Here is a 27,920-nt window from a genome sequence, read left to right as displayed (position 1 = left end):
TATCAGTCACGAGCACCCCACATTCCAGACAAGGTCTAGATTCCAAAATAACCATCAAGACCCAAATGGGATTTTATTATTATACTGCCAAGTAACAAAACCAGATATCCTCCTCTGCCCCAACCATAGTATGTGAGGTGACTGAAGTGACCTCCCCAACCATCCAGGATGGCCTTGCCCCAGACTCGGGCCCAGGGGCCCTGTCCCACTAACAGCTCCCTTCACCTCACCACCCTTCCACGTCCAAGGCCGAGTCTGGCCGCACGTCTCTACAGGGTTTTGGCAACGGGGTTCTATTCAGGGCAGGGAGGCTAGGAAGTCCTGTCATCCTGGCCATGCTTCCTGGGCTCACCTCCCTTCCCCAGTGGCACCGAAAGCATGGAGGTGTTGGGCGGGCACCCTCATGATTCCTGGGCCTCAGGAGCCCCAGCCTTCTGAGATCCTGAGCTCCTGTTCGCAAGTCACCCCCATCCGCCCAGCCTCCACCTCCTATTTTCTGCTACACCCCATCCAGCCTTGGGGGCAGGAGGGCAGGTTCCAGTCCCCTCAGGTATGCTGGAAGCGTCCGTCTTTGCCATGGGTGCTTGCGCCATGAGGCAGGCGGGGCCCACGGGCAGCCCGTCGGGAAATAGCAGCTGGGTTGGAGGGAACAGTGAGGGGTGAGGAGTCCCCAGGGCCTGCAACAGAGAAAGGGCCGGAGCAGGGGGTTAGGAATTCCTCCCACCCCCTCTCTGGTCATCCAGTGGCTTTGAACTCCTCAGGGCCACAAGCCCAAGAGGCCAGTCCCATAGACGTTCTGTGAGAGCCCGGTTTCCAACCGTGGACAGCCATAGGTACAGGGAAATCAACACGCCTCCTTCCTGGGCTGGCCAAGGGCTCCCCTTCCCCATTCCATCCCTCGCTGGTACTGACCCATGCTCTGGCTTGGAGGGAGTTTGACCTTGGCCAAAGGCAGCGTGACCTTTCCCAGATGCCGGATACCAGGTGCTGGGTGTCCACACACGGGCACCCTGTGGTCCGAGATGCTCTCTGTGGGACGGGGCCCCAGGAGGTGTGTCTTGGGGCGGGAGAGCTGCGGTGGTTGGAGAACAGTGGGGTGAGTCGGAGCCGTATGGTGTATGCCCCCATGCCAGCCCCGGGGACAGAGGCATGGAGGGTGGCGCAGGGCTGGAGGTGCCCTGGGGCCTCTGGAGGAGTCCAGGCTCTCATCTACAATGAAGGGGCGCAGACACCCCATGCCCTGTCTTTTGCCTCACCCCTTGCCCCGTGACCTCAAAGGACCGGGACCTCCGTTTCCTCTTCTTGGCCTCCAGGGACTCCTCCCGTCTCTTGCCCGGGCTTTTCTTCTGGCCACGCATCCAGGGCCCGGGGCCGTCGCCGACAGGCCCGACTGCCTGGGATGGGGCCTCGCCTGTGCTGCTAGACAGGTTGTCCTCACTGGCAGCGTGCTGCAGCGTGGGGCTGGGTGGCCGCTTGCAGGCCAGAGGGCCCGGGGGCTGCGAATCGGCCTCGCTCAGCGAGGGCAGAGACAGGCTGCTGCACTCCATCGCAGGTGCCAGCAGGTGGCGCCCCTCGGCGCCCAAAGCCCGCGAGCGCCGCCTGGCCGCCTTCACTGAGATGCACTTGGTGCCCGTCAGGATCTCCTTCTTCTCTGCAGCGGGGAAAGGAGCACCCAACCTGGGGTCAGGATCACATATTCCTCCCCCTCCCTCACCTCCAACGCCCCTCCTCTGCCGAGACAGGAAATGAGTAGAGCCGGAAGGCCAGCTCTCCCACTTGCTTGCTGTTTAAGAAACCGGGGGGCAAGTTTCCAAGCCTTACTTTCATCTGCAACGTGGGGATGGTGAGATTAACCCCACAGGGTCGTTGTGAGGATTAACTGAGAAGATGGGCTTAGCCTGCAGTCAGAGGGGGGTAGGGATTCCATCTATATTTGCTATTATAGTTATTATCGGGGGAGGGGGCGGGGGGGGGGACGACATGATCCTAAGTGCCATGTACTCCCCGTTCTAACTTTTGATTGTGCTGTCAGCTCTCTGTGTGTCCTTGAGCCGGTGGATAATCCTCTCTGGGCATTGGTGCCTCTCTTTACAGAATGGGTAGCACCAAAGTTTCAATGGTGCCAGGCTCAGGCTGGCAGGGGGCACACCTTTGTAGGACAAGGGGATCTCTGATAGGTTCTCACTGCTGTCGGGGGAAGAGTTGATCCGGCTGCTCAGGCTGACCGGGCCATCCTCAGGGGGCACCTGCAGGTGAAGTGATTGAGAAGAGAAAGGCATTAAGACGCCCCACTCAGCAGAGACAGTGCGGCCTCGGTGGGGGGCAGGGGGAGCAGTGATGGCCATTTTGGAAAGGCTCCATCCGAACCACTGGCGGTCTACCCTGTGCTCCCGCCCCCCAGCAGAGGATCCCGGGGCCAGTGGTGCTCAGTGCTCACCTCCTGGGTCACCAGGCCGCCGATCTGGATGGGGGGTGGGGTGGGCACAGAGGAGCTCTTCACGTGCCAGGCCCGGGGACTGGCTTTGAACACGCGGTTGGCTTCACTGAGGTTGGCAGAGGCGGACGAGTGGCTCTTGGCCAGGCTGGTCCCATTGAGGTCCCACCCCCACCCCGAGGGGAGAAAGAACCCAGGAGTTCGGGCTCCAGACGTGTGCCTCCCCCTCCCTTTCGTTCCTGCTCCTTCTCCCCCAATTAGCTCTAGTCTGGGTTGGCATCCCCGGGCTACGGCTCAGCAGGTGGTGGCTCAGGCCGGCAGGACGGTCTGGACGTGGTCTCTGGCCTCACCTCTCCGTGCTGAGGGGCGGGAGGATGCTGTTCTGCAGGTGTTGGACCTCAGAGCTCAGCGTCTTCACACTCTCCGGGTCAGACTCCGGAGTCAGCGCGGTTCCTGCTGGGGCAATTCTGGGCAAGGAGCTGTCCTGGGGAGGGAAGGTGGAGGCGGGGGAGGGCAGTCGGAAGACTTGGTCCTGGACCAGGTGACAGCACAGGGTGACAAGGGCACACAAGGTGACCAAGAGTTTGGGGGAGAGCAGTGGGTTCGTGTTCTGGCTCACAAGGGATAAACGGTGGTCTTCTGGTCACTTCTGGGGGCACTGCCTGATGGCCTGGTCTCTTGGGAGGGCGTCTGGGGCCACTTGTGATACCTCAGATAGCCAGCCCTGACCCTCACACCCTGGGTAGGGACAAGTGCTAGAGAAGAATGCCCCGGGACGGGGACCTGACTCAGGCTGGGCAAGGAGGGGGTTGGGGTAAGAAGGAAGGGGAGTGAACTCCCTGGGGTCCCCGCCAGCCTGGTCCCATTGGCACCCCAGCTACCTGCGGGCACTGCCTTGGGCACGAGCCCCTCCGCCAGCACCTGTGCTCGCGCGCATGCGCAGGCCTGCCCACGCGCCCACCTGCAGGGCCCTAGAGGCCACCCGGTCCATGATGGTGGCCCGCTCCAGGCTGCCCTCCTCCAGCTCCCGCAGGTACACTTCATATAAGTCCTCCAGGCGTTGCGGGACGGCCAGGTTGTAGTCTGCCGGGGGGAGGAGCGGGGCTCAGCGCGTGCCCTCGGGCCCTCCGCGCGTCCAGGGCGTGGGACTTGGGTGGCCCGGGCGCGCGGGACCTACCGTCGATGATCTGCCGCTGGCCTTGGATGATCTCGTCGCAGAGGCTACGGTGCTGCTCCAGGCGGCGCACGGCCTCGCGGCGGTGGCGGAGCGCGCCGTCCCGGAGCAGCGCGTGCGACTGCATCTCCGTGTTCTCCACCTCCAGCTCGTGCACGCGGCACAGCAGGCTGAGCACCTCGCGCTGCTCCTCGGAGCCGATGCGCCGCGGCAGCGTCTCCTCCAGGCGCCGGCCCCGCGCCCGCAGCTCGCGGCAGCGCTGCTCCAGCGCCAGCTAGGGGCGGCCCGGGGAGGGGGGGGGGGGTCGGCGCCAGGCGGCCGGGCCCGCGAGCCGCCGCTGCCCCCACGCTGAGCCCGTCGGCGCCCCTCCAAACCCCCGAGCTCCCCCCTGGGCCGAAGCTCCATTCTGAGGCCAACCCTCGAAGCCGCGTCTTGGGCCTGGCGACCAGGGGCTGGTCCTAAATGGCCCCTCCGCGCCCACCTCCTTGCCACCCTGACCTCCATGCCTGCGCCTGGGGCCAGCCCCATGGATATCTGCCCCAACCCCGGCCCGTCCGATGCCCTCGGGGCTCATGGCACCGTGAAGCCCCTGGTTAGGGTGTGCGCCAGAACAGAAGGAAAAGATCTGTTATCTGGAAAACCCTAATTAAAACGGGACGACCACTTCTTGAGTCTTGGGTATGCGAAAGGCCTTGATTTCGTCTTTCCAACAACCCCACTAAGACCGCAGCGTGACGACTCCCGTTTTACAGAGGAGTAAGTGAGGCACAAAGAAGGAATTCAGCCAGGTCACAGAGGGCCAAAGCCTGAGCTCCCCCCCTTCCCCCCCCCCCCCCCCAGCCCCTTCTGGACTCTCCCTGCCCCGCCCCCAGCCCCAGGCACCTTCTGCTTCCGCAGCTTCTTCTGCTCGCCCACCAGGGCAGCAATGCTCTCCCGGGCCGAGGCCACTTCCGGGGGCTCCAGGGTGTCTGGCTGGTCATCGCCCGTGTCTGAGTCCTTCTCGCTGTCGTCCTTGGTGTAGGATTCCTTCCGCTGCTCCTCCCGCCATTTGAGCGCCCTGCGTGACTTCTCGTGCTCCCAGCTGCCGCAGCCGCCACCCCCGGAAACGGGGGAGTCAGACCACGGGAGGGGGTGGGGGGACAGCCCGCAGCCGCAGCCCCCTCTGTCCCAGGCCCCGGCTGGGACCTGGACGGCGCCCGGGCAGGCGGTGCTCACCCGGCAATGGTGAGCAGGTGGCGGGAGGTGTCGATCTGGACCTCCATGGCGTGGTTCTCCAGCTCCAGCAGCTGCCTCCGAACGTCCATCTGCTCCTGGAAGGCGCTGATGAGCTGCTCCCGCAGCTGTCCCATCTCGGCCTGCTCGCCCTGCTCACTGTGAAGCTGGACCTCGGCTGCCCAGAGGATGGGATGGAGGGGGGGGGCAGAGGAAGTGAGTGGAGGAGGGACGGTCAGGTGGGGAAGTCTGGGCCTGGGTCGCCCCCCCCTTCATCCCTTTCTTCCCAAACCATTTCCTGTCCCACCACCTCCTCCCAAAAGACCTCCTAGATTGCTGCCTCCTCCCTCACCCCACCCCCACATCGAGGCTTCAGGCTGTGACCCAAAGGTGATTCTCAGCTCCTCTGTGTGAACCGGGCTTCCGCTCGTCCTTCCAGAACCTTCATGTCAACTATAAAGAGGTGCCCCTTAGACACTTTACTGCCATCTGTTGGACAGCCATCAGAGCCAACCCACAAATCTACCAGAGGATGGTACTCGGTCCAGTGATGCTGGGCGCGGCCTCACAGCCCTACGCTGTAGCCCCAGAGTGGTGCCCCCCGCAGCTAAATGCTCACACATCTGTCACTTGTGTGATCTCACCCAGTCTTAATTACTGTCAAGTCTCTGAAACAGAGATGAGGATTCCACCTGACAGTTGCAGGATGGAAGGCTCAGAGCAGTTGAGTGAGTAGCCCAAGGTGCCCAGCCAGAAAATGCCCGAGTCTGGATCTGAACCCAGCTCCGCCTGACCCCCCCCTTCCCCTCCCCGAGGAATTTGAGACCCAGCACCGCCTGATCCCCACCCCTTCCCCTCCCCGAGGGCCGCCTGAGCTGGGCTCCCAGCACACACCTTGGATGTGGCGGATGTCACCCCGCTCCGGCCGGCCCGGGCCTGGCCCCGCCCACCCTGCTCATCGATCTTGCACTTGAGCCTCTGGATCTCGCCCCGCAGGTCCGCGATGATGCTGGTGTACTGGGCGATGTGGTAGGAGACGTTGAGCAGATTCTGTTTCACCTGCGGAGAGCACGGAACAGGGCAGAGGGGGTACAGTCACCCCAGACACTGGGGCCTGCCTGCAGGGTCTTCCTTTCTCTTCTTTCCCTAGTCTTCCTGGATGATGATGATGGCCCCACCCTTGCTTCCAGCCCCCCAACCTATCCCACCCCTGCCTCTGCCAGACCCGTGCTCCTAAAATGCTGCTTCTGCTCATCAACCTTCACTGGCTCCCTACTGCTCCGGAGAAATGCTCTGGTTCCTTCACTGGGGCCCTCTGCTATCTCGATTTTTTTTTTTTAAAAGCACTGTTCCATGAATGTTCTGCTCTGGTTGAGGAACTGTCCTACTGTCCCCACCACTACCACAGACACCGTTTCCTTCCTGCCCTTGACACCTCTCCTCTTACTGCTGCTGGCCCTTCTGGACTGTCCTCCTCATCCTTCAGAGTCCCACTCTCAGTCCCCAAAGTGCCCCACCGAGTTCTGCCAGCTCACCCCCACCTCCCTGTTCCCTAGTGGCCTCAGCAGGTACTGTTGTCTTAGTAACATTCTGAATTATCAGTGAGCTTTTTCAAGGACATGCCTCCTCCTCCCATTAAGTTCCCTGAGGATTGGAATAAAACCGAAAGCCCCTGGACAGTAGCTGACAAAGTGCGGGGTCCGGGGAGCTTTCACTAAGTTCTAGCTCTCAGGCGGCGAACATTCCCACCCTTCCACCCACGCGGGTAGAGACAGACTTCCAGGAAGCCTGGGGGGGGGGGGCGCTCAGTTGGTTGAGCGTCCGACTCTTGATTTCGGCTCAGGTCATGATCTCGTGGTTCATGAGTTCGAGCCCTGAATCAGGCTCTGCGCTGACAGCTCAGAGTCTCGAGTTCTCTTTCCCTCGCTCTCTGCCCCTCCCCCACTCGCGCTCTCTCAAAAATAAGTAAACTTTATACATGTTAAAAAAAGACACTTCCTATAGCAGGTGGTGGGGATTCTAATGCATTTGCCTGAGGGTGACTCCAAAACCAGGCAGGGCCACTTCTAGTCTCAGTGCCCAGCTGGGGAGTCATTTAACTTCCTTCAGCCTCATTTCCCTAAACCACGAGATGGGAGCATAGTAAATCTGGCCTCACTTGAGCAACAAATGAGGTGACGTGTGAAAGCGCTCAGATCGGCTGCCTCTGCTGGCCTGTTAGGTTACGGGCTTTGAAAATGTAAACGTCTGAACGGGTATCTGAAGACGAAAATGGAGATGGAAGGGGATAGGGGCAGGGGGCACATGACCTTGAACAAGGAGAAGGGGGCCCTCGGGAGCAGTGCGCTTCCCGGCAGGCACGCAGGTGTTGAGGGTGTGGGGAAGGGTGTGGGGTGACATTGGACTAGGGAAGGAGGCCAGTGCCACGGTGGCTGGTGCCAGAGAATGGGGTGGGGTGGCAGGAATCCCTCCAGGCCGGGCCCTCACCCTGGTCTTGATGTTCTTGGCCCGGCCAGCGTAGGTCAGGGTGTTCCGGGACTCCTCAAAGGCGCTGCTCGCGGGACTGATGTGGGCGATCATCACGGTGCGGCTGTTCCCGCCCAGGGAATCCTGGATGGCAGGGAGGGCGGGCTGCTGTCAGCCGGGGACCACCTCCCTGGGACCCTGCTCCTGCCGGGCTGTCCACGATGCCCTCCACGAGGTGTGCTCTCCTTTGATCTGTCACACGCACACTCACAGATGCTCGCACTCACCCACAGGTGCTGGGGTTGGGCCTCACATGGTCTCCCCTGGGTCCAGATGTTTCCCGTCCCCCTGCTGTCTCTCCTCCCCACTTCCAGATTCTTCTCCACATTCCCATTTGCAGATTTCAAGTATCTGATCCAGGTCAGGGCCTCCCGGCTTTCCCTTTCCCTCCCCTCATGAGGAAAGGCAGCGAGAAGTGCCCCCCCCCTTCCCATCACCTCTGGCCTTTCAAGGGGCCCCCCGGCCCCCCATTTCTGACTGCTGATGGCACTGTTGTTTCAGCTGGAGTGCGAGACGGGGGATGGGGACCCCCGTATGAAGGCTGAATGTGGCCTGTGGCCACCCCCTCCCTTGCTCCGTGTGAACAGCCCTGGGGAGGGGCGGGGGGAGTGGGGAGAAAGCTGAGGCTCAATTGTGTCACCATCCCCACCTCCCGGTGGCCTGTGGGCACAGTAATGGGGGCGGGCTGACATGGGGTTTGGCTAACGCCGCAGTTGTGATATTAGGCCACAGACTCTGTCTGGATCCTCCTTCCAGCCTGTATTATCCTGGGCCCTTGGGAAGGTTACTTAACCCCTCTGTGCCTCAGTTTCCTCATCTGCAAATGGAAATAGTATTTCCCCAATGACGAGGTTGCTTCAGGAAGAAAGAAGCCAGTGGAATGAAGCACTGAACATGGCCCAGCCTGGGGCGGGCCCCCAAATAGCAGACACCTGAACCCCCCAACCCAGGCAGCTCTTGGCTCCCTCAGGCCTGCAGCCCGGTGCGGGGGAAGGGGGGTGTCCAGTGCATGGCCTTTCCCTCCCCGTTGCCCACTCTTTGGTTAGGGTCACCAGGGAAAATACACGACACCTGGTTAAATCTGAATTTCAGATAAACGATGAACGATTTTTTTTTTTTTTTTTTTTAGTACAAGTATATCCCAAACGCTGCATGGGATGTACTTCTCCTCACACAAATTTCGTCGTTTGTCTGAAATTCCAATGTCGCTGGGCGTCTTGTATTTTTAGTTGCTGAATCGGGCAGCCCTGCTCTGGGGGCCCAGTGCCCAGGCGGGGCCGCAGCTGGTACCTTCAGGAGCCGCGTGAGCTTGCTGTCGCGGTAGTTGATGTACTTGTTGCTGCTCTTGTCGCTCAGCGCGTTGATGCAGTTGCCCAGGGCCAGCAGGGAGCGGTTGATGTGGGCCCCCTCCTTCATGCGCTGCCCACGGTTCTGTGTCTGGGGGGGGGGGTGAGCAAGTGGGCAGAACCGGGGCCCTTGTGGGGCAAGGGGAGGGGCTTCACCTGCGCCCTGGGTGGTCTTGGGTGGGCCACAAGCCCCTCCCCCCCACCCCCACCAGGGGCCTGGAATGTGGAGGTGCCCCAGGGCCTGGTCTCTTCAGGGTTCAAGAAGATGAGAGAACAGGAAGGCCTCAGGGGAGAGTGACAGACTGGAGGCTTCAGGGGAGGGCCGAGAGCCTGGCTCTTTGTCCCCCCCAAAGACTGGCCCCATGTCACCAAGGAAGACGTGGAGGGAGGCTGAGAGCTGGCAAGACCACAGGCACGTGGCTCTAGAGGGCTCTAGAGGGCTTCGGGGGTGGGGTGGGGGTGGGGGTAGGAGGAGGTGTGTGTGTGTGTGGGGGGGGTCCCCCCCTCCTGTCCCTGGGCCTGCAGGGACACTGTCAATGCTGAAGAAGCCCTGCTCAAAGCTGCCCGGCCCCCCAAAGCTGGCGCACCTCCTCTCCCTGGCTGCTCCCCTCCCCTGGGTCCCTCCAGGAAGCCCTCAGGCCTTCCTGGCAGAGAGGGGTGTGTTTCTTGAACCGCCCCTTCTGTTTCAACCCAATTCCACAAGTTCAAACATGAAACCCTCTGAATTCTCCCCGGCCCGATATCCTGTCCCTTGCATCTGCTGGCAGTGACATCACCTGGCCTCATCACTTGGGTGACCGTGAAACCTCCCAGTTTGCCTGAAGGAGGGGGGCCTGGCCTACCTACTGGGTACTGGGTGCTGTTGGGCCGAGGCCGCAGTGCCAGGTTGGCAGGGTGAGGATAGGTGTTCTGAGAAAGGGTAATGGACCCTCCTCTTTCCCCAGCGTGGTCGGCAGGGCCCCCTGAGTCCGGGGATGTGTGTCTCCCCTGCCCCAGTTCCTTATGTGGACTCGCTCATTCCCAGCGCCCCTCCTCCTGGGCAGCTGGTCTCCTTGCCTGGGGAAACCCTCCTCATCCCAGGATCTTTCCCACAAATAGCCAGGATACCCCACTCCCACCCCTTCCCCTCGTGTACCTCTGTGACATTCCTCAGTCCCTTACCGAGGGGGAGCCCTCACGCCTACCCTCCCTAGATGGCTTCCCCAACCTGATCTCCTGGGAAGCCAGGAGCTCAGCATCCCTGCCCTCCCCCCAGGTCCCCCCAAACATTCTCCCCAGTCCTGGGGGAGCTGACCTCACCTGGGAGGCACGCTCAGAGCCAGCCAGGTCAACCATGAACAGGCGGCCCTGCCGCACTTCCTGCAGGACGTTTTTGACCCGGCTGCGCTGGCGCACGGCCACCTGGAGCACGGCGTGGGAGCGGGAGGACGTCTGGTTGGCCGCCGTGGGCTCCTGGGTCCTCTGCCGGTTCCCCTTCATCAGCAGCTGCATGATCTGCATGGAGAGGTGGGAAGGACGCCACTCCTGGGGATCTGGGAAGGACGTCCTTCCTCTTAGAGGTTGCAAAGGGGCCCAGGGTGGGGATGCGAAGGGGCCCAGGGCGGGTGGGCGGGCTGGGAGGCTGCTTATCTGGTTAGTTCCCAGGGGCAGTGCAGCCAGGAAGGGCATGAAGTCAGGAGCAAGAGCCCCCTGCTTGCGCAGTCATACAGGATTCTCTGCGTCTGTCCTGACCCCGGCCCCAGCTGAGCCCCCAGTGGCTCCCTGGCTGCAGTCCCCTGTCTCCTCCTGCCCACATGGGTGAATGTCCCTCTCCACTGCCCCAAGGGTTGCACGAGACTCGCCTCTTTGGCATTGATGGTGGAGACCTCAGTGATTCCAGCCACCTGGATCACCCCTTTGGAGTCCTCCCTCAGCTCTAGGTACCCCAGGGCGGGGTTCAGCAGGTCCCGGATCATCTCATTGTAGATCTGATGTGGGGGGGGGGTGTTAATGGAGACTAACGGCAGGTGGTCCAGGCAAGGACCAGGTTCCCCATCCCTCCTGAGCAAGAAGGGGACAGGAGCTCACACATTCTTAGCCCCAGCCTGGGAGCCCCAGGCTCCTTTCAGGGAAACTGGTTAAGGAGAAAGACCCCTGGGGCACCTGGGTGGCTCAGTCAGTTGAGCATCTGACTCCTGATTTCGGCTCAGATCATGATCTCCCGGCTCTGAGTTGGAGCCCCGCGTCAGGCTCTGAGCTGAGTGGGGAGCCTGCTTGGGATTCTCTCTCTCTCTCTCTCTCTCTCTCTCTCTCTCCCTCTCTGCCCCTCCTCTGCTTATGCTCACTCTCTCTCTCTCTCAAAATAAATATTTTTTTTTAAAAAAGGAGAAAGACCCCTTCCTTTCTACGGGGTGAGGATAAAGCAACTTCAGCGTCCACAGGGAAACATCCGGCTGCCAGAACCTCGGATAGAGAAACCCTCAGAAACAAGTGGGATCCCCTGTGCAGGTGGGCTGGGCATCGGGCAGAAGATGGGGACCTGACCGATGGCCAGCCCTGCCTGTTGCTAGGCAACCCTTATGCTACTCTCTCTGCAACCTCCCTTCCCCCTCAAGTGCATCTTGCTGGCTGAGTCAACACCATGCCCCTGGAGCAGTGGCTGGGAGCAATCACTGCCCTTCTGAGCTGTCACCCAGGAGATTATCAGCTCCTGGAGGGAACCAGGGTGGCCCGGAGCCAGGTGGAGTGCAGCCCACTGGCTCTTCTGGCCTCTGCACGCTCCCACCACTGCTGTCCCATCGGTGCCTGGCAGTCACACTCCCGCGGGGTGGGCACGGGAGGGGCTGTGGCCGGGTAACCCAGGCCAGTGGGCTCAAGCCTGTCCAGGTACTCGGGTCTTACCTGTACCCATGCACACAGGGTTCCTGGAGGTGGCCTGGCAGGGCAGATACCGCTTTAAGGCAGGGGCCCTTGATGATGGCGAGGTGCTGAGGTGTGGCGTCGTCTGGGAGGGTGGCTGAGGTCTTTGCTCAGGGACAAGGCTACTTTGGATTGTGGCAAAAGGGGCAGGGCTTGGCTTTAAAGCTCTAGGATCCTGAGTTTGACTCCCTGCTCCCTCACTTACTGTGTGATGTTGGCCTGGTTGTGTAACCTCTCTGGACCTCGGGGTTTTGGCAAAATGGGGCCAACGGAATGCGTGTGGCTGCCCTATGGGCCTCTCGCTGAAGCTGGGGCCAGGGGAGGGCTCACCTCCAGGTAGGACATGGACACCTCATATTCCATGTCATTGCTGGTCTCCTCAATGGCACGGAAGAGGTCATTGAGGGTCCGAACATAGATGCCAGGCTCACGGTCCGTGCCCAGCATAGTGTAGGTTTTCCCACAGCCTGGGGCAGAACAAGGTGGTGGTTAAGCTGGTTGGGGGCTGGAAGCACAGCTCAGCCGGACCAGGGCTCTCCCTGCCACACCTGAGTCTGTCCCCAAGGCCAGACCCCGCAAATGGCCAGGGAGGTGGGGGGGGGGGGCGGCGAGGAGGATGGCATTCTCGGCTGGGGATGGGGCCTCTGTGGCCAGAGGGCCCTGCGGGCATTTGGATCAAGCCACATCCTTGACTCCTGCTTCAGCTGAGGCCAGGGAGTCAGAAGGGGCATACGGTCCTGTCCCAGGGTCTCGCCTCACCTGTGGGGCCGTAAGCAAAGACAGTGGCGTTGTAGCCTGAGATGACGCCTTCGATGAGGCTCTTGGTGGTGGCCTGATACACCATCTCCTGCAGGGAAGAGGAGATTGTCAGGGGCCTGGTGTACAGGCAGGACAGAGGCATGTCCTGGCCCGGGGCAGGAGCAGGTTCTGTTTCTGGGGCTCTCAGCCCGAGAAGTAGGGGCGGGGAGTGGGGGGTGGGTGTCTCTGCTTTCACCAGCCTGAAACAGAGCTCGGGACACCTGAGACACCTGCCCCCACTGCTGGCTCCTGGCCCCCCGCCCCGAAGACGCATTACATCTGCTCCTGGGAGCATCCCCCAGATGGACAAGAAGAGGGGTATCTGGGAGGGTGTCGGCTTCCCCGAGACTCTCCTCCCGGCGCCAGATGGGCTCCAAGCACCTTCGTCCAGCTCCTGGGGGTGGGGCCAGCCTGGGGGTGTGCCGTGTGGGTGCCTGCGGAGGGTGGCGTCCGTGCACTGACTCAGGACTGTCTATGCGTTGAGGCTGGGCACAAGCCACGAAGGCGCACACACATTTGCACGCACGGGGACGCAGTACCATGGAGGCCAGGGAGCAAGTGGTGGAGGGAGGGCTGAGGGTCCACGGCCGGGTCACCTGAGGGCTCCCTCCCGGGTGGGGCAAAGGTTGGAGAGGGGCTCCTGCACGTCCCTAGGCCCAGGCCCTCCCTCACCTGGGTGGCGGTGAAGTCAAAGGCCACGTCAAACAGGTAGGACTTCTCCCGGGAACGGTGTGCTCGAAGGATATCATCGGGGTCCTCCATTGGGTCCATGAGAACCACCATCTGCAAAGGTCCCCGAGGGGGCTCTGGCAGTCACCCGGGAGCCCCAGGCCCACACCAATGGCAACACTGACCTCAGCTCTCCTGGCCCAGCACACGGGCTGAGTAGTGGGAGGGGTCCTGCTGGCGGTCCTGGAGCTGCGCAGCCCTAGGCTCCTGAGCCCCAGGCTCAGCCCCTCGGGCGTCCGATCTGGGCGCTGGGCTCTGGATGCCCAAAGGGGAAGCCTCCCTAACAACTGACAATGTGTCAAAGGAGCTGATGGCGTCATGGTGCCCCAAGCCAGCCAGGCCCCAGACCTGGGTGCCCCAGGCCCCTCTACCAGAGAAGTAGGACCAGTAACAACTGGTACATTTGCTGTACATTTATTCTGGGTCAGGACCTACTTTATGCCCTTTAGGTGCAGGGACTTGCTTAACCCCCCACTCCAAGGCCAGGCGGTAAGGCCCATAATTATTCCCACTCTACAGATGAGGAAACCGAGGCCCAGAGGAGTAACTTGTCCAAGCTCAGCTACCAGAAGCAGGAGGGGGAACCCTGGACTCAAACCTGGGATCTGGGTTCAAAGCCTGCAGCCCCTTCACTGCCTCTGCGTGGTACCTGAGACCCTGCCTGCCTCACCCCTCTGCTCCCTGCCCCCAGCCAGTGGGAAGACCCAGGGGTGGAGCACAGGGCCGCTGGCTGCTGGGTGACAGAGGTGAGGGAAGTGGGCTAGGCTTGGGGACTGCCCACTTGTGTCAGAGAGGGGGGGTTGGGGTGACTTATCAATGGTGCCTGCAGCCTTGACCCTGAGCTGGGGGTGGATGGAGGGACCCAGGGTTGGAGGCGAGGATGAGGGTACAGGTTGGCCATTCCGGGCTCCCTGCAGGGTAGGGGCATCTGTGCTCTGTGTGTGGGGGAAGGTGGGGTGGCTGGGGGATACACAAGGGACCCCACTAGGTTCTTCCTCTGCTCCAAGGGTGATCAAGGGGCCCATTTTCCAGAACAATCTCCAAGCCCACTCCACACCCAGCTCCACTCTGCCCCTCCCTCGGCCCAAGTGTCCTGGGTGTGCTAAGCCTGGTCCCAGACTCCGAGGACAGGTGCAGAGGAAGCAAACTGGGTCTTGGCCAGAGGCTCTTGGCCTAGGGTAGGAGCGGGAAGAGACAGTTCCCGGACTCACGGAAATGCCAGAAGACGTTCAAAGATGCGTGGGAGGGCTGGAGTCGGGGGTGGGTTTAGGACGAGGCAGGGCAAGGTCTGGATGCCCATCCTACGTCTTGTTAGCAGCATGGCCTTGTGTGAACACTTTAACCCACCTGGGCCTCGGTCACCTCCTCCACCAGATGGGACAGGTATATCACCCGCCTGCAGGACTGTGAAGAGCCCAGGCGATAATGTGTGTGGCGGGTATGGGCACCGCACCAGACATACACTAAGTGCTCAAGGGACAGCGTGGGTGACGCAGGTAATGGGCCACCCCACCCTCACCGTGGAGGGGGCCACCAGGGTGCCACCAACTCTGTGCCTACCTGAGTGCCCCCAGGAGCGGAGCCTCCAGGTCAGGTCCCTGTCCCCCGCCCCGGCCGCTCCATCGAGGTGCCCCCTGCGAGGCGACTCTGTGTCGGGGAGCGCCTCGGCTTGGGAGGGACATCCAGGGGAAAACGAGTCTCAGCTGCCCTCCAGGGCCGGACTGTGGTTATAGCCAGCATGACAGTCCCACGGCAACTTTTACTTGCAGGGGGAGGGCAGGTGGTAATGAGGGACGGCGTGGGCGCCTTTACACCCAGCCCCTCCTCCCGGTATGTAGTAACAGCAGTTCATCTCCACTGAGCCCTTTCCCATGAATTCATAATTATTGCTCCCAGATGGGGACATCGAGGCCCAAAGTCGCGTAGCTAAGGAACGGTGGGGCCCTGGTGGTCTGTGCTCCTGGGCACCTTTGTGAACCTGCTCTGACACACGCCACCTGCTCGTTCGGGGGCTGTGCCGGGTGGGGTGTGGCAGTGGGAGGGCTTCTCCCCACCAGTGAGGCCCCAGCACCCCCACTGCGCACATCAGCCCTACCTAACCAGACTCTGGAGATGAGATGCTCACCGAGGAGGTAAACTGAGGCTTAACACAGGACAAGGCACTGAGGAGGACGGGCTGTCTTAGGACCATCCCAGGTTGTACAGTGACTGCGTTCCCTTCCTGGGTCAGCGGGAGAGCCAGGGCCACCGCCAGCCCTGAAAAGGGCTGGAGGACAGACAAGGCGGGGGGGGGGGCGGGTGAGGGCGGTCACTCTGAGGGACAGAGGGAGCTGAGGGCAAGGCAGCAGGAGCACGCCCCGGAGCCCAGCCCAGCTCCGTGGATTTGGGAGATCCACAGTGGGTCCCTCTGGGTGCACCCCCTTTGAACACCAGGATTTAGGAGGCCCAGTCCTGGGAAGGCCACAGCCTGGGACTCCTGCCACACTCCTGTCATCACTTAGGTGTATGATGCTTCACCGCCTGGACCCCTGCGGTAGGTACACACCCGTGCTCACTGCGTGCAGACTGGTCTTAGACCCTTGGGGTCCCAGCAGGGCCCTCTCCTGGGAGTCTCACGGAAGAGAGAGAACAGGGAAGATAGCGCAGGTCCCCCGGAGGAGGCCGGGCTGCAGGAGTCTCACCCGGGAGTCTCATCCAACCAGGTAATTTCAGGTAAGCCAGTGGGGGGTGGGGGGCGGGGACGGAGGCTGGAACAGCTCCAGACAGGCTGGGGGAGGGGGCGCTGTATGCCGGGTAGGAATGGGGTCACTGACTTGGCCCCCTCATAGCTTGCCAAAGCCGAGGTGGGCACAGCAAGCTGAGTGCGGGGTGCCTGGGCCTGCGCTGTTACTGGGGTGCCCACCTGTCCCCAGCCACCCCCTCGGGGCTTCGGCCCAAATGCCCTATCAGCCTCCTCCAGGATCCAGTTCCTGTGTGAGGCCCTAAAGCCAGCAGCATGAGCCCTGATCAAGTTGCAGATCCAAATGAAGATAAAGCTGCCTCTGAGTCCCCTGGCACGGGTCCCAGGGGGATGCGACAGGAAACTGAAGGAGGTCTCCCCCCTCGGGCGCCAGCCCTCCTGCTGATGCGGGCAGGGCCAGCTGCCTGAGGGGCGCCCCCCCACCCCCGCAGTGGGCCGCAGGCACCGAGGCTCATCGCCCACCGATCACCTTCAAACAATCTCCGGGCACCACAAGTTCACGGCACCCTGGACATTTGGTTCCTTTGATGTCCAGGCTCCTGAATCAGTACATTGTCAGCACAGCTGCCGTGACCCCTCTTAAAGAGGCCTTTGTCTGGGTCTCCATCTGCCCGGGCCCCGGCCCACGCCCCACGCTCCCGAGCATCGCCCCCTATCCCTCTCCACTCTGGCACACAATGGAGCCCTTGTGCCCCTCGGCCAGGTGAGCTGAGCCATGGGGAGGGCTGGGGACGGGCCCTCGTGGCTGCCGCCCCAGAGAGCAGCACGGGGAGTGCAGGTCAAGGGAAGCTTCTATGTACCAGGCAGTAAACTGGGGAGAGAGAAAGTGACATGTGGTTTCCCCATGTCTGACTTTACAGGAGGCAGTCGGAGCACAAGAAGGGGCACTGATCCAGCCTTGCCACTACCGGAAGGCTTCCTAGAAGAGGTGGTACCGGAATCGAGTTTTAAAGGACGAGCAGGCGGGGCGCCTGAGTGGCTCAGTCTGTTAAGCATCTCACCGTTTCAGCTCAGGTCATGATTTCCTGGTTCGTGAGTTCCAGCCCCACGTTGGGCTCTGTGCTGACAGGGCGGAGCCTGCTTGGGATTCTCTCTCTCTGCCCCTCCCCCGTTCACTCTCTCTGTCTCTCTCAAAATAAATCAATAAACTTAAAAAAAAGAGAGAAGGGACGAGTAGGAGTTGGCAGAGAGATGGGAGGTGAGGGGAACATTCTAGAGAAAAGTGTGAACAAGGCTATACGGGGTGAGAGGCGAGCTGTGGGTAGTGGTTCTCAGCTCAGAAGTCCTGGGGGTGGGGGGTTCTTGTGAGAACGGCAGGGTTGGGAAGAGAGCTCAAGAATTTTCCCTCCTGTCTTCACCTCCTGGAATCTCCAGAGCACAGGCCCGAGATGGCCACAGGGCGAGCCATCTGGGCCCCTTCCGTGAGCACACGCTGTCTGTCCCCGGCTGTGAGAGGCCCCTGTGCGGCCTCCAACGTGCCCCCTAAATGTCATCCTGGCCGGCACCCAGCATCCGCCCAAGGAATGTTTGCTGAATAAAGCTGCCTTTCCGAGGACCCCCGTGTGTTCCAGGCTCAGTGCCGAGTGCCTTGCACACATTTTCTCAGACACTCCCGTGATCCTTTTGTCATAACGAGGAATCAGATAGGTAAGGTGCCAAAGCTGCACCTGACAAGGACAGGGCTGGTTTGACGGAGAGCTGCTGGGTCCCAGAATCCAGGGTCCCAACCACCAGGCCGCCTAGCGCTGTCTCCCGGGGAATGGGCCGGCCAGAAGCAGCCTGGCTGAGCGAATGCCCGCCTCGTACGGGCTGAACTGTGTCCTCCCCAAATTCAAATGCTGAAGTCCTAACTCCCCCGAGACTCCGATTGTGGCTGTATTTGGAAATAGGCTCATTGCAGATGTCATTGGTTCAGATGAGGTCCCTCTGGAGTAGGGTGGGCCCTACATCCAGGGGGACTGGTGTCCCGAAAAGGGGAGGTTTGGACACAGACACACATGGAAACAGACGACGTGAAGAGACACAGGGACAAGACGGCCATCTGCAAGCCGGGGAGAGAGGCCTGGACGGATCCCTCCCTCGGGGCCTCAGAAGGAGTCAACCCCTTGGACTTCTGGCCTCCAGGGCTGTGGAAAGATCCATTTCTGTGGTTAAATTCTCCCGGTCTGTGGAACTTCATTACAGCAGGCTTGCGAACCATAGACCAGCCAACCGGGCTCACCTGGTGCAGGCGGGGGTGGGGGGTGGGGGGGGTGGGGGGTGCGGGTTTCTGGAACCCACTTGGGACCTCGGCCAACCCCTCCTGCAGCCCCAAAGTGGCATGCTCGGCATGGGCACTCCCCTTCATAATCCCTGGGTCATAAATGTTCACACCTACGGCACGCTGGGCACCTGCCTCTGGGAGGCATCAACGGGGACATTGATCATACAGTGCACATGGGGGCCTCCTAACGCTGGGGGGAGGCAGGAGGCCAGGCCAGGAGTGGGGGAAGTGGCCTGGGGGAAGTTCCCCCACTAACTCATCAGAGGCCCCCACTGCCTCCCTCCCAGATGTACTCTTAATTCAGTGCAGATTTTGACCTTTCCATTGTCCCAGACTATGAGCCCAGAAACCCAAGACCCATGGGGACGTAGGGGGCCTCAGGCTGGGCGGAGGGTTGTCTAATCTGTAAACTATGTCCCATGAAGAACCAGGCTCCTCCCCAGCATCTCCTAGGTGAGAAATACCTCGAACAAAGCATAACAGAAATTCCTCCTGCTACAAACCACTAAGCTGCTCGGATCCGCTTTGCAGTTTTATTTTTTATTTTATTACTATTATTATTTTTTTTTGAGAGAGAGAGAGAAGTGGGGCTTACCCGAAGTGGGGCTCAAGTTTACTTAATGCGGGACTCGAACTCACGAACCCTGAAATCATGTCCTGAGCTGAAGTCAGCTGCTTAACCGACTGAGCCCCCCAGGCGCTCAGCTTTGCAGTTTTAACTGGCTTCTTTCTGGCCTTTAAATGGCGCACCCCAGACCAGAGCTCCTCAGTCTCGGCACTATTGACACTCTCGGCTGGATCGCGATGACAGGACCTTTCCTGTGCCCTGCAGGCTGCTTAGCAGTATCACTGGCCATTAGACGCCAGTAACATGACCTTCTCCCGGTTGTGACATTGCCAGATTGTCCCCTGGAGGGTAAAATCACCCCCAGTTGAAAACCTCTGACCCAGACCATTCCTTCTCAAGCCTCCAAGGCTGGCAATGAAGATCTCCAAGGGAAGGGGTGCCACAAATCGGGTTTAGGGGCGACCCTGCTGTGTGACGTTGAGGAAGCTGCATCACCTCTCTGGGCCTCAAGTTCCTCCTAGTTGGAAGTCGGGGAGGGCCAACAGGGCTATTGCCTTGAAAGAGGAAACCATACCAATAACTGCCAGCCTCTTCGGGAAGGCCCCCAGATCCCGGCGTGCAGCCCCTTCATTCTCGGGGCACAAACAAGGCAGAGCAAAACAAGCCTGATGCCAGGTGGGTATCACCCCTGTCAGGCTGTTTCTGGATTTGTGTTTGCTTTTCCTTTAAGAAGGAGGATTTGTTGCTGGTCATATTTCTAGTGGTAAATGTACCATCCTGTGAGGGCCCAAGAAGGGAGACTTTGCTCCCAAGAAGGGTGTCCCCTTCAGGCTAGACAGAAAAGACCAGAAAGGAGCCTGCGGAGCTCAGAAATCCACCAAGGCTCAGCTGGCTGCTTAGGCCAGGCCGCCACCTGCCTACGGGCCTCTGGGGGCCCTGAGGGCAAGGATGAGGGGAACCATGACCCACAGGGCGCAGATAGGGCTGCACCTCTCACGGGTCTGCAAACACCCTCAGCAGAGTCCCTCAGGGGCCGTGCGGGAGGTGGACTCCCAGGCACGCCCCCGGTTCGCTGAAGCAGCATCTCTGGGGAGATGGGGCCCACGTCTCTGCCTTTTGAACTAGCACACCTGCCTGGCACCCACACAGCCGCTAAGCGTGGGCACCCTTACGTGAGGGCAGCCTTGTCCCCACTCGCCAAGAGGTGGGAAACAACCCAAACGCCCATCAACTGATGAGGGGCCGACAAAATGTGCCGCATCTATCCCATGGACGAGGACTCGGCCACAGAAACGAAGGAGGTGCCGACGCCTGCTGCCGTGGGGACCACCCTTGAAAACACAGTGCTCAGCGACAGAAGCCAGACACGAAGGACCACAGAGTACAAGATTCCATGTATACGAAATGTCCAGAAGAGGCGGATCCATAGAGACGGAAAGGAGATTGGTGGTTGGCTGGGGCAGGGAGGGGGTGGAAAGATGGGCAGGGAGATGGCTTGGCACGGGGCGGGGTGGAGGGGTTGGGGAACCCTCAGACCCCCTCCCAGTCACCCCCCAGCAGGCTCAGCTTTTTGGGGCAACAGGGCCGAGAAGCATCTGGAAGGTGTGTGTGTAGGGAAGTGGGAGGAAGGCCAGCTGCCCCCACAGCACTCGGTGGCCCTTGGCACCTGTCACCCTGGACTTTCTCCTGCACAGCAGCTGTGTATGTGGCTGGGGCTCTCCCTTACTCCATCTCCTACAAGCATCTCAACAGCTCTGAGGCGGGGTGGGGAATGTTCTTAATTCCCTGTCTTCTGATGAGGGCAGAGGCCCCCGCCAGGACCTGAGGGCCCCGGGCATGGCCCCTCAGACAGGACCCTAGATGCGCAGGGGTGACATGCGGCTTGGAGCAAATAAAGGCTAATTATGGGATTACACATATTGTCAGGTGACTTAAATCCTGTAGGTAAACAGCCTGGAAGGCTTGGAGGAGGGTCAGCAGGCTGTGGGCTTGGTTGGGGGTGGGGAGTGGGAGGGAGGAGGTGGAGCTTCCGCCCCTTCCCCCGGCACACGCCCGCAGCCTCTCGGCCTGCACCTGCTCTCCGTCTGTGTTCATCCATAGCATCCCCAAGGGGTCTGGTGTCAGGGTCCAGTCCCACCCCCGTGCTACTAGGAGACCAAGCTCCTCCAAAAAGCCTTCCAGGAGCACATATGTGGGAAGGTAACCATCTGGGGACCCCTGGGCTGAGACTCTGTCTGGCACCGGAGGCAGGGATGCAGGAAGTGGGCCAGGTGTCACCTCTAGGCTGGAAACCATCCTGCATTTCAGCCCTTACACAGACTAACACGTGTTAAACCCCTACTGTGTGCCAGGCGCTGGGGAAGCGCCGTGCGTCCATCAGCCCACAAAATCCTTCAAAGAACGTGTTACGATTTGGGTCCTGGATTAAAAAGGGGGCCTTAAGGGGCGCCTGGGTGGCGCAGTCGGTTAGGCGTCCGACTTCAGCCAGGTCACGATCTCGCGGTCCGTGAGTTCGAGCCCCGCGTCGGGCTCTGGGCTGATGGCTCGGAGCCTGGAGCCTGTTTCCGATTCTGTGTCTCCCTCTCTCTCTGCCCCTCCCCCGTTCATGCTCTGTCTCTCTTTGTCCCCCCAAAAATAAATAAACGTTGAAAAAAAAAAGGGGGGGCCTTAAGACCACAAGCCTGCCAGGGCACCCAGACCGTCCCCTTTACAAATCTACACCCTCAGCCTAGCTTCCCCAGAATCCGGGCACACGGGCCTCTGATCCCCAAGGACACTTTGCCTGTGGGAGGGTCCCCCTTGCAGATTCTTGTTGCTATAACTTCCCGCGTCTCCAGGAGGACAATGCCTAGCTCTAAGGGAGGCTGTCCTCGGACCCCTCACAGTGGCCCAAGCCCATGGGTGACGGAGTTCTCGGACCACCTCTCCCAACTCAGGACCTCCCTGCCGCACAGCCTCCCTGCTGAGGCTCAGGAGGCTGGGCCCTCAACAGTGACCTCTGGGCTCCCCACCCCCAAGCCTGTGACCGCACCAGCAGGGGAAAAGCCGCCCACCCGACACAGAGAAAAGGCAGAGCCCGGAACCCCAGGCCAGAGGAAGCTGAGCTGGGGAGCCCTTCTGTGGGGCCAGGCCACACAGGTCATGACGGCCACAAGCAGGGGAGCGACGGAGCAGTGGGTACAGGGAGACTCTGCATCCCAACTACACATCTGCTTTCGAGGAGGCAGGACACTCGGAGGCCGCCTGGACCCGCGTGCATCTTTGCTCCCCGCCATGGTGGCCTGGGGGCGCTCCCAAAGTCACCCCACTGGCCCTCCAGGCTTCAGAACTCAGGAGGAATGGACAGCGCTAAACCCACCTGCTGGCCCATCAGTGAAGCCGCTGGAGCTGCGTCCCCGAACCTCCCTTGGGGCCTGGCAGACAGACCGTGGGGGTCACTGGACAGGGACAAAGGTCTGGAGATGGGAGACAGGTCAGAGTAGGAGGCAAGGGAAGAGGGCTGTCCGTTTTGTCTCTTGGACCCCGTGGCTTCACCTCCTACTTGCGAGGGCCTTCTCTGTCAGCGGAGGGATGGCTGGGTTTTAGGATGTCCCCGGCCTGCCGATTGCTGTAGCTACACCCAAACCGCAGGCCAGGCGAGCCACCTTTGAACCCAGTGCGGATAGAAGGAACTCGAGGCCAGAGGCCCAGCGCTCTCCCTGCAGGACCCAGTGTCTATGTGGACAGCCCCGAGCCCACGCCACTCAGACGACCCTCCCTGCATCTGTAAGCTGACAAAGGGGCAGCCCTGTTAGGATGGCCCAGGCCCAGAACCTTCTCAGAGACACGGTTTGGCCAGATCGGGCCGGACCCTCCCTCTCCACTTGCAGGGACAGAAAGGAGCCAGTGTTTGCCGTGTGTGGGCACACAATGGGCTGTTCCCTAGACCAGAGCCTTTCCATCAGCAACAGTTAATATCTGTCAGCCTCCACTCCGGCCAGGAGCCAGGAGCCACAGAGAAAGAGAGCCATCATTGTCCCAGCCCCGAGGACCTGATATTCTTGGGGACAAGTTGGACAAACAGGGAGTGGCCCCTGCCTGGAAAGAGGCTTCTGGCTCATCAGGATGGCCCTCTCACTCGGCCGGTCCGACAGCTCTGGGGAATTGTCAGTCGCTGATCGATGATGTTAGCTTACAGCTATTAAGCCCCTACTGTGTGCCCCTACCAGGCATCCAGGAAGCACTGAGTGTACTTGAACCCACAACGACCCTTTAGAGAGGACATCATGGTTGCTGCCCCCCACTTACAGATGAGACAACTGAGGCTTCTAGAAGCAACCCGCCCGAGGCCACACAGTCGGCAAACGGCAGAGCCTACTCAGCATGACTGTTGGGTGTATTCATCCTACTCCCGCTGGGCTTCCCCAGATGGATGGGGTCCTTCCAGTCACCCCCTGCTGTGCCCATCAGAGCTGAAGGAAGAGGCTGGAGCGGGTGCCTGTCCCCAGGGGAGACCAGAGGCCCTACGGTCTGCCTCCAGCTCACTTCTCATGGCCCTCGGGCTTCCCGAGCCCTCCCCTGCCTCCCCAAACAGACATCCTGGGCCATGGTCTAAGAGAGTGTGGTCTGGCCCCTGCCACATTCTCTGCCTCACCTCACACCTCTCGGCCCTCTCTCCTGCTTGAGCCACACGGCTTCTCCTGCTACCCAAGGGCATCACAATCCCTCCCACCACAGGGCCTTTGCACAGGCAAGGCCCTCTGATTGAAATGTCTCCCTTCATGCACAACCTAAGTTCCCTTCTCCACCTCAAGCACCATCTCCTACGGGAGCCCTCCCCGACCCCTGTGCTGGGTCATGTCCCCCTCACAGCACTATGCGTTTCCTTGAAGCCCCTGTTGGGGTTAAGTCTTTGACTTTGTCTCCCTGTACCGGACTGTAAAGTAACGGAGCGAGGGCAGGGTTTCCAGCTCCGAGCACTGCCCCCCATGTGTCGTGGGTACATGATAAATATTTACTGCCTCCTGTGCAGACGACGTGGGGCCTGCCCCGCTTACCTCATCACAAAAACATGAGGACCAGGAGAACAAGCAGGCATCCAAGGACTTTGCAAAACATGAACCAGAGGTAGGCTTTAGCCCTAGACCATGTAAATATGGGCTCTGTGGGTAGCAGGCATGTCGAGGTGGGGAAGTCACGTCATGGGCACATGGAAAAGTGTGTGAAAATTTTATGGCTGGACTGAGGAGTTCAGGGCCCATCCAGGCTAGGGAAGCTTTCAGCTGCGCTTGGATCAATCTGAAAAGGCTTCTTGGAAGAAGAACCCTGGTTTGCTTGACGATGTCATCCATGAACAACTGAGAGTTCAGTGGATGGGGGAAGGATGATGCCTCAAGCCACGTGGACCCTTCCTCCCCCGCCTCCCCTCCGGTGAGCAGGTACCTGTCCCACCAGGTATCAGCAGACCCCTGCCCTGCCCTGCCCTGCAGCTCCTGGCCACAGCCCCGGGTACCTGCTCATCCACTTTATGGGCGATGAGGGTGGCTCCTTCCTCCAGCTCTGCCACGCTGATGGGCCGGACCCGGAGCGCCACCTAGGAGGGAAGGCCAGACGCCTGAGATTAGATGGGGGGAGCTGGCCGGACAGACAGGAAGATGAGAGGACCCCAGGATTCCCCTGGGCGAGCCCCCTGGGTTCTCCTCTGTGCAGGCATCCCAGGCCTCCTTGGTCTTAAGGAAAACTCGGGGGTTCAAGGCCACCACCTGCGTGGAGGGGAGCAGGACCACAGCATGCAGGTTGCATCTGAGTCTGCGAATTTCCCCGGGGAGCCCGGGCCTCAGGGAGAGCCCCAGGGGAGACAGCAGTCTGCTTCTCCAGCCCAGATTAGGCACCTGCAGCTCCCCAAGGCTTTGAACTTGGAGCCTCGGCACCGGAGCAGCCCGTCTGTGCGTCTGTGAATGACGCACCGCAGCTAAAGGCGCGGGGCTGGCTGGTGGGCAGGTTGGGGCTGGGCCCAGGGAACTTCACCGTGACATCCCGACAACCGCGGCCACGTTCCCACTGAGCACAGCGCCGTGAGAGTGAGAGAGCACAGGGCACCGAGAGAGCACAGCCAGGGAGAGACGATGGGTCTTCATCCTGTGCATGGGTCTCCCCCAAAGTACAAGGGGGTGCATTTCTTCTGGCCAAGGGGAAATGCCCGCTGAATGCGTACATATTGCTAATAAGACCCTCCGAGGGACCTCTGCTGTCTGCCAGATCTTCTCTACCGGCCCCCTCAGCCTCTGTGGGGAGGGGGGAAGCAGGAGGCTCTCCATCGCTGCCCTGGGGGCACGTCACCCGTGTGGGCCAAGGCAGCCATTTTCAAAGAGACACATTCTAAACCGCCAGAGAGAATATTCCAGAGCCTGGGGCTTTCTTGGGGCTGGGGTCCAGCTCCTCTTTGGAGCCACAAGCTCACTCTGCAGAGGCGGGGTGTCTGGGGGTGACATTATCCTCCGGTTCCATAACCACCCACCTGCTGGCGACGAAAGCCTCCCTTCCCAGGCCTCAGAAGTTAGGGGATGGGGAGAGAGGTGGGAGGGGTGGTGGCCTTGGGGTCACTGAGCCTCCCCCTCATCATGTCAACACGGCATCGTTGATAACCAGGGGTCTGTCTTCAGTCTCTACCTGCCTCCCAGACGCCTGCTCTTCATCTGCCCCAGACCCCAGGGCTCAGGGAAGAGGGCTGGCTGCTTCCAGCACTTTTAGGAAATACTGGACGGTATCTGTGTGGCAAGCCAGTGACCAGCCACTCTCAACCCCATGCCAGCTCCTCAGGTATGTGGGGGCTCTTTGTCTACCTGTGACTCCCAATCCCTTTAAACTCCCAACCCCACGAGGCCAGGGGACAGCCCTGGTTCCCGAGGAAACCCCCACTTTCCCTTCTCTGGGCAGGTGGATTCAAGACCTGACTTTTCTAGATCAGAGAGCAGTGTTGCCCCAGAGACATAGGCACAAGCTTTGGGGATGGGGTGGGTCCCCTGGCGGGACGGTGTAAAGGGAGAGTGGGGTTGAAGCCAGGCTGACTTTTCAGGCCCCGGCGGGATGGCCACGGTGCCTTCCTTCTGCCGTCCAGGACTTGGGGAAAGTTGCCCTGGACAGTCCCATCCCTTGTCCTCAGTGTCCTCTTAGTGGTGGTGAGGGTACAGGTGGTGACGCCGAGTCAGGGTCTGGGTGTCGGCGGCGAGGAGGACAAGGGTGTCGGGGTCTCACCATGAGTTGCTGGTCCTTGGAGTCCCTGCTGTCCTTCATGCTTGCGGCGGGTGGAGGGGCTCAGGCCGCGACAGCGGGCATGGCCGAGCCGCACCCCCACCGCCGCCGGGTCCCTCGCAGGCTCCCTGCGCCGCTGCCGCTGCCGCTGCCGCTGCCTGACAACCCGAAACCAACAACGCGCCCGCGGCCAAGGGCGCTGACCGGGAGGCGGGGCAAGGGGAGGGCCTCTGCGCCCCCGCCCCTTCCGCGCTGCTGGCGAGAGCTGGCCGCCTCCGCCGGGGAGGCGCCCGAGCCTGCGCCGCTTTCCGCGGGCGACTGCCCGCCCGTGCGTCCCTCCAGCCCCTGCAGGGCGGCCCTGCGTCCTCCCCTCGCCGCCGCGTCCGTTTGGTAGCCCCTCGGCTCCTCCTGCGGCCCCTGGCTCGCGCCCAGGGCCCCTCTCCCGCTGCCTCCAGGGGGCGCCCGGCGGGCTCCCGCTGGCAGCCGCGCACATCCGTGGCGGCCTCTGCCGCCGGTGTCTGTCTGTCTGGGCGTCTCGGGGCGGCGGCTGGCTGCCTGGTGTTTCCAAGGGCACAGCGTGCATCGTGGCTGCGGCTGGGGTCTCTGGCGCCGTGTCCTCACCCGCTGTCCAAAGGCAGAGGGGGTGCAGAGTTGTCTCCGCCCGGGCTGCCCGCCCGAGTGGCGCAGGGGAGCACGTGTATACGACTCGGGATGTTTCACATTAGAGCCCGCCTCCGTGTACCCCACTAGCAACCAAGGCCTTGGGGGCAAACCAGAATCCAGGTCAAGACAGTCGCGTCTGTGTGCCCCTCTGACTCCCGGCCTGCGGAAAGAGCCGCAATCCTGGCCAAGAAAGCGTAAGGGGGACGCTGCTGTCTCCACTGTTGGTGAACAATTTACACGCCGGGAGGAGCACCGCCGATAGACTCCTGGCCTCGGGAGGCCCTAGGCAAACAGGGCTCCGGTCCCAGGTCTGCATCCCACTTGCTGAACCACCTGGAGCCAGTGTTTCCCGTCCGGGCTCTGGGCCTCACTCTCCTGATGGTGATGGTGGAGCGCCCGCCTCCGGGTCCTGGTGGTCCATCTTCCCTGTCTCCTTCCCTGTCTCCTTCCCCTAGTGAAGCAGAGGCGGGCCGCCCACCCCCTGCAAGGACAGGGGTGAGGGAAGCACACTGGGGATCTCTTCCCATGGAAGGAGCTGGGTGAGGAAGAGCCGCTCATCCCCCCGGGGCTGTCCCAGACAGCCTGGCGCACATCCAGGGGCAGAGCATGATGCCAGCCTGTGCCCTGGGACTGGCTTCCCCGGCTGCCCCCGAGGGGCTTGTGCCAGGTGTAGTTATTAATAAACAGCGGCAGGAAGCCACCCGTGGCCTTGGATTCGCTACAGAGACAAACGGTGTGAAGCCTCGTGGAAACCAAACACTCCTGCGGGGGTGGGGGGGGCAGGGGGGAGGGTCCCCAGGTTTAGTTCTGTTCTCCGGTCCAGGCTGCCTCCCCGAGGCTTTTGCGCACCAAGGCTGGCTGGTTTGCAAATGAGAATCAGGTTAAGTTTGAAGGTGTGTTAAGTTTCCCATAGAAAACACGGTCCGAGCTTGCATATCAGACCCTGAATTTGATCTATTGGGATCAGCCACAGGGGACCCCCCTCCCCCCATCCCCCCGTCATTTGTCTTGTAGCTGGTTTTCTTTTTCTTTTCTGTTCCTCCACGTGCATAAATCCCACCCAGGATGGCCCATGGGGCTCAAGATAAGAGAAGCTTCTGAGCAGGAGGCCACAGCTCATCTTACTTAGAAACTCATCCCAAAGTCGTCCCTGTTCTCAAACTGAGGCCTCTGCTCACCTTCCGTGTTCCTGTCAAGGACACTGCTAAGCCATCATTCACTCCCCCTTCCCCCTCATCCTCTCTGTTCAAACCCTGGGGCTTTGACCTCTGCAAGTGTCTCCCCTCTTCGCCCGCAGCCCTGGCTCCAGCTTTTACGTCTTCTCACCTGGGCGACACAT

General features: G+C 61.0%; 2 protein-coding genes across 2 annotated transcripts; both read right to left on the bottom strand.

Annotated features, from left to right (window-relative positions):
- Nucleotides 1–48: 48 nt before the first annotated feature.
- On the bottom strand, nt 49–26,111 carry KIF19 (kinesin family member 19). The gene is given in 21 exon segments (XM_019818195.3): nt 49–677; nt 913–1,072; nt 1,257–1,651; nt 2,150–2,246; nt 2,438–2,543; nt 2,785–2,918; nt 3,396–3,517; nt 3,612–3,882; nt 4,491–4,689; nt 4,824–4,998; nt 5,715–5,753; nt 5,756–5,879; nt 7,308–7,430; nt 8,637–8,783; nt 9,992–10,186; nt 10,534–10,659; nt 11,921–12,057; nt 12,350–12,437; nt 13,061–13,171; nt 24,180–24,260; nt 25,922–26,111. Coding segments are annotated over 21 exon segments (3,000 nt in total). The 5' UTR covers nt 25,961–26,111; the 3' UTR covers nt 49–546.
- On the bottom strand, nt 25,979–27,920 carry LOC123381841 (translation initiation factor IF-2-like). Its single transcript, XM_045044181.1, has 3 exons — nt 27,908–27,920; nt 26,953–27,062; nt 25,979–26,863 (listed from the first exon to the last, which is right to left on the bottom strand). The coding sequence occupies exons 1-3, from the start codon at nt 27,918–27,920 to the stop codon at nt 25,982–25,984; spliced, it is 1,005 nt and encodes a 334-aa protein (XP_044900116.1). The 3' UTR covers nt 25,979–25,981.

Source organism: Felis catus, chromosome E1, assembly GCF_018350175.1.
Source record: "Felis catus isolate Fca126 chromosome E1, F.catus_Fca126_mat1.0, whole genome shotgun sequence".
NCBI lineage: Eukaryota > Metazoa > Chordata > Mammalia > Carnivora > Felidae > Felis > Felis catus.
The sequence above is the reverse complement of the archived record's forward strand: the minus strand, read 5'-3'. Positions and strand labels throughout refer to the sequence as shown.

Excerpts from the sequence above, each read along its gene's own strand:
- LOC123381841 (XM_045044181.1), bottom strand. Across the intron at positions 26,864-26,952 it reads CCACCATCACCATCAGGAGA|GGCCTCCCGAGGCCAGGAGT; the intron begins GTGAGGCCCAGA and ends CTGTTTGCCTAG.